The 6,120-nt window shown below is 38.3% G+C and overlaps 1 protein-coding gene across 1 annotated transcript; it reads left to right on the top strand.

The window, feature by feature from the left end:
• The first annotated feature begins 2,438 nt into the window (after positions 1-2,438).
• On the top strand, positions 2,439-2,763 carry LOC118530812 (NADH dehydrogenase [ubiquinone] 1 beta subcomplex subunit 1). Its single transcript, XM_036084483.2, has one exon. It carries the CDS (start codon positions 2,503-2,505, stop codon positions 2,674-2,676), a length of 174 nt encoding a protein of 57 aa, XP_035940376.1. The 5' UTR covers positions 2,439-2,502; the 3' UTR covers positions 2,677-2,763.
• The last annotated feature ends 3,357 nt before the right edge of the window (positions 2,764-6,120 follow it).

Below are 6,120 nucleotides of genomic sequence, written 5' to 3'. Positions count from 1 at the left end.
ACCTGGGAGACAAGACTTCAGTTGACACTAAATTATATACAGTATTTTCCAGTAGGTCAAAATGTCAAGGGATTACTGTATTCAAAATAAAATCTTCTGGTTGCTAATAATGATAAGGTGAATAACGCTTTTAAAATTAAAAAAAAAATTAGTTCTTGTGTGTTGAGATTTTGAAATATACTTGTTGGAAAATTCCCAAAGATAAGAATCAGAAAGAAGGAGCTCTCACGGTGAGCCTCTAAGTAACTGAGTTTCTGGATAAATGAAACTATTAAAAGTAGTTCTTTCTACTTGCTACAATGGTGTCCAGAACTTAACAAACTTTAAAGAAGCTCCATGTTTATCTACTGATAATTTCTATATCAAGCTATTTTCAAGCTATCAAGATTCATAAATTTCAGGAGAATATACTATATCAAGCTCATAGAAAACCAAAATATCTATGCCAAAACTTGCCAAGAAGGGTAATGTAGCTTACTAATAAAAGGAGATACACAGGAAAAAAAATCTTTTCTTTCATTCAGTTTCTTTTTTTTAAAAGATTTTATTTATTTATTTGACAGGAAGAGAGAGAGCGAGAGTAGGAACACAAGCAAGGGGAGTGGGAGAGGGAGAAGCAGGCTCCCCGCTGAGTAGAGAGCCCAATGCGGGGCTTGATCCCAGGACCCTGGGATCATGACCTGAGCCAAAGGCAAAGGTTTAAAGACTGAGCCACCCAGGCACCCCTCATTCAGTCTCTTGATTAAATGTCATTTCCAGTTTAAATGGTAGGAGGGGAATTAGTCAGAAAATTCAATACAGGGGCACCTGGGTGGTTCAGCTGGTTGGGTGTCTGCCTTCAGCTCCGGTCCTGATCCTGGGATTGAGCCCTGCATTGGGCTCCCTATTCAGTGGGGAGCCTGCTTCTCCCTCTCCTCCCTGCTTATGCTTTCTCTAGCTATCTCTGTCGCTATCTGTGTCTCTCTCAAAATAAAAAATTAATATCTTTTTTAAAAAAAGACCACTACTCTCTTAAAAAAAAAAAAATTCAATACAGAAATAGCAAATTCAAATACCATACTTACCAGTATGCCATCTAAAAGAGAGCAGCAGTTGAAGTTGCAGACATATAGATGAAATTGTATCTGAACCTTGGAAGGGTCATTTCTCTCAATTTTCATCTTTACAATGTCCATCTGAGATAAACAGAGTCACATAAAATTTGTATTTATGAAGGTAAGTCTCATAGCACAAAGATGAGCTGAGAAACAGTAAATTTGGGGAATTAGGAGACTATTAAAATAGATCAAGCAGTTCTGCTTCTAGCCAAGATGGAGTCAGAGGTACCAGATTTACCTTCCCACCTAAAACAACTCAAAAACTAGATGAAATATATGAAACAACACATATGTAAGAGGAAATTATGTGAAGTCAGGAAGCAACTATCCATAATAATCAGAAAAGTTCCTGTTGTTCACATGAGGCTGAAACAGTGACTGTTCCAACTAGCCAAACTGGAGAAACTCATACTTCAAGGAATATTGGATAGAGTTCTCAGAAGGATACTGCTTTAGTTGTGGGGAATAATTAGCCCATGGTTAAATACTGCTCTGGTACTGCCTAACAAGTATTAATAGCACGACCCAAAAGGATCACACCATTTTCAAGTAACTGTGTCTCATAACAAAGCTCAAAAATATTTATGGGAACACAAAAATATCTAGCACAACACAAAATAAAATCAAAATGTCTATCATTTAATTAAAAAATACCAGGTACACCAGGAAACAGAAAAATAGAGCACATGATGACAAGAAAAATCAATTAAAACCAAACCAGACCACAATGGGATACCACTTCACACCTATCAGAATAGCTAGAATCAAAGAGTAGATGACAAGTGTGTTGACAAGGATGTGAAGATATTGGAACCCTCATACACTGTTGGAGAAAATGTAAAATGGTGCAGCCACTTTGGAAAACAGTTTGGCAGTTCATCAAATGATTAAACATAGAGTTACCATAGGACCCAGGAGTTCTACTCCTGGGTATATACCCAAGAGAAATCAAAGCAGATATCCGTGCAAAACTTTGGACATTAATGATTATAGCAGCTCTTATTCATAATAACCAAAAAGTGGAAACAACCAAATGTTCATCATTTGATGGGTGGATAAACAAAACGTGATAGATCCATAAAATGGAAAATTATTCAGCTATTAAAAAGGAATGAAATACTAATACATGTCACAACATGGATGAACCCTGAAAACATGCTAAGTGAAAGGTTACAAAAGACCATGTATTGTATGATTTCAGTAACATGAAAATCCAGAAGGGAAATCTATAGAGACAGAAAGTAGACTAGTGATTCCTTGAGGTTGAGAGGGGGATAGGGTGATAAGGAATGATAGCTAATGGGTCTGAGGTTTCTTTTTAAGGTGATTAAAAATGTTCTGGGGTTGGGTCATCGCTGCCCTTTGTTGTGGGGTCATTTTTGGCACCAAGGCCGCAGCACTCAGGATGAACGTAATTCAGATTGTTCGTGACCACTGGGTACATATACTTGTGCCCATGGGGTTTGTCCTTGGATGTTATCTAGACAGAAAGAATGATGAAAAGCTGACTGCCTTCCGGAACAAGAGTTTGTTGTTTAAAAGGGAATTGAGACCCAATGAAGAAGTCACCTGGAAGTAAAGGCCCCCGTGACTGAATTACAGAATGTTCACATTTTAAAAATTAGGAGAGAAATAAAAACACATTCATTATTTAAGAAAAAAAAAATGTTCTGAAGTTAACATGGCGATGCTTCTACATATCTAAATATACTAAAAACCATATAATTATACAATTAAATAGATAATTGTATGGTGTGTGAATTCTACCTCAATAAAGCTCTTTTTAAAAAACCAACCCAGAATGGGCACAAACATTACTAGGAAACAAGTGCATTAAAACAGTCATTATAAGAGGGTAGAAAGATGGCAGAGGAGTAGGGGACCCTAATTTTGTCTGGTCCCTGGAATTCAGCTAGAGAGTTATCAAATCGTTCTGAACACCTGCAAAACCAACCAGAGATCTGAGAAAAGAATCACTACAATTCTACAAATAAAAAACAACCACTGTTTGCAAGGTAGGAGGTGTGGAGATGTGAATCCAAGGTGATATACTGGCAGATAAACCATGGGGGGAGAGGGCTTCCATAAGCCAGGTACTGGAAAGTGTTATAACCAGTAGAGGGTAAAATCGGAACTTTTAGAAGTTTGCCTGAAAGGTGCTGAGGAGACAAAATAGGACAGAATCCCAGGTGGGACAGCATGGTCTCAGGATTTCAGGGTCACAAAAAAAAAAAGGTGCCTGAGTGTGGCAGAGTTCCCAAGCATTGGAGTTCAGGAAGCTGGTTGCAAACAGTGAGCCCAGGCACCAATTTTCTGCTTGGTGTTGCCATAAACCATGAACTACTGCATGCTCAGGCCACCGCTCTCTGAGCAGGGGCCCCAGCAAGAGGCAGAACTACAGCAATAACCCCCTTCCTGCCCTTGGAGGAGTGGCCCAGGTGCATACCCCAGGAATCCATAAATGTTGGAGACTTGAAGGGGGATCACATGCCTGAGATAAAAACACTAGTAACAGGCTGGGTGAACACAGAGTACGGACAGAAACCAGGAAGACAAGAGTGATTGACTGCTTTTCTGTGAAGGCTCAATGAAGACTGGGGCGGGAAGCGAGGGTGGGGGTGAACTTTCAGCTCCAGGGCTAGAGATCAGGGTGCTGCCATTTTCATCCCCACACCTGCCCCAGAGCTGCTTACACTGAGCCTGGCCCCCTGGCAAAGGGGTGCAATTCCACCTGGGCAAAGACACCTGAGAATCAGCACAACAGGACCCTCCCCCAGAAGACCAGCAGGAACTTCTGGCTAATACCAAGTTTAAATTTCATATAGAATTGCAAAACTCCAGCTCTTGGGGAAAGAGGTATATAGCATTTGTGGTTTTTTCCTTATTATTCTTTAGTCCTTCTGTTTTATATTTTATTTTCCTTTTCAGCTATTTTCTTTATCAATTATTTTTAAGTCTTCTTTAATTTTCATTTTTACACTTATGTGGTTTTTTTTTTTTCATTTTTGGCTTCCTTTCATTGTATTCAACTTCATTTTTGTATATATATGTTTTTCTTTCTTTCCTACTTTGGGATATAGTTTCTTCTAACAAACAGACCAAAATACACCCAGGATCTAGTTTATGGTTCTGTTCAACTTCTTATTTGATTTTATTCTCATTTTTTTTCTTTTCTTTCTGGTTTCTGTTCTCTTCTGATTTGTGTAGTATATATGTTTCTGGTGTCATTGTTGCTATTATAGTATTTTCCCTCTCTTTCATCTATTCTTTTCTGGACATAATGACAAGATGGAAGAACTAACCTCAAAAAAGAGAACAAGAGGCAGTATGCACTGCCAGGGATTTAATAAATATGGATATAAGTAAGATGTCAGAACTAGAATTCAAAACAGTGATCATAAAAATACTAGCTGGGCTTGAAAAAAACATAGAAGACACTGGAGAATTCCTTGCTGGAGAAATAAAAGAACTAAAATCTAATCAGATTGAAGTTAAAAAGGCTATTACTTAGATGCAATCAAAAATGGAGGCTCTAACTGCAGGTACAAACAAGGCAGAAGAGAGAGTCAGTGATATAGAAGACAAAATGATGGAGAATAAGGAAGCTGAAAAAGAGATAAACAACTACTGGATCACGAGGGGAGGATTTGAGACATCAGCAATACCATAAAGCAAAACAATATTAGAATTATTGGGATCCCAGGAAAAGAGGTAACAGAGAGAGAAGGGCAGAAGGTTTATTTGAACAAATAATAGCTGAGAACTTCCCTAATCTGGGGAAGGAAACAGGCATTCAAGTCCAGGAGGCACAGAGAACCCACCTCAAAATTAATAAAAATAAGTCAAAACCTCAACATACAATAGTGAAGCTTGCAAATTTCAGAAATAAAGAGAAAATCCTGAGAGCAGCTTGAGGCAAGAGCTCCTTAACCTACAAGGCTGGCAGCAGACCTGTCCACAGAGACCTGGCAGGTCAGAAAGGACTAATTGAGGTGCTAAATGAGAAAAATATGCAACCAAGAATACTTTATCCAGCAAGTCTGTCATTCAGAATAGGAGAGATAAAGAGCTTCCAGGACAAAAAAAAAAAAAACTAAAAGAATCTGTGATCACTAAACCAGCCCTGCAAGAAATATTAAAGGGAATCCTTTAAGTGAAGAGAGAGCCCAAAAGTAACAAAGACCAGAAAGGAACAGATAAAATATAGAGAAACAGTGACTTCACAGGTTAAACAATGATACCAAATTCACATTTATTGTGCTAATGGACATCAAAAGAAAGCTGAGGTAATAATCCTTATGTCAGACAGATTTCATTTTACTTTTTAATAAATTTTTTAAATTAATTAACATATAATGTATTATTGGTTTCAGAGGTACAGGCCTGTGATTCATCAGTCTTATATAATACCCAGTGCTCATTACATCATGTGTCCTCTTTAATGTCCATCACCCAGTTACCCCATCCCTCCACCCCTCTCCCCTCTAGCAACACCCCATTTGTTTCCATATGAGTCTCTTACGGTTTTTCTCCCTCTCTGATTTTGTCCCTCCCTTCCCCTGTGATCCTCTGTTTTCTTCTTAAATTCCACATATCTGTGAGATCATATGATAATTGTCTTTCTCTGACTGACTTATTTCACTTAGCATAATACCCTCTAGTCCCATCCACATTATTGCAAATGGCAAGATTTCAATTTTTTGATGGCTGTGTAATATTCCATTTTATATATATATATACACCACATCTTCTTTATCTATCTGTCGATGGACATTTGGGCTCTTTCCATAGTTTGGCTATTGTGGACATTGCTGACATAATCATTGGGGTGCAGGTGCCCCTTCAGAGCACTACATTTGTATCTTTGGGGTAAATACCCAGTAGAGCAATTACTGGGTTGTAGGGTAGCTCTACTTTCAACTTTTTTTTTTTTTAAGATTTTATTTATTTGACAGAGAGACAGCAAGAGTGGGAACACAAGCAGGAGGAGTAGGAGAGGGAGAAGTAGGCTTCCTGCCGAGCA

This window comes from Halichoerus grypus, chromosome 6, assembly GCF_964656455.1.
Source record: "Halichoerus grypus chromosome 6, mHalGry1.hap1.1, whole genome shotgun sequence".
In the NCBI taxonomy this organism is placed as follows: domain Eukaryota; kingdom Metazoa; phylum Chordata; class Mammalia; order Carnivora; family Phocidae; genus Halichoerus; species Halichoerus grypus.
This window is presented reverse-complemented; position numbering and strand designations above follow the sequence as displayed.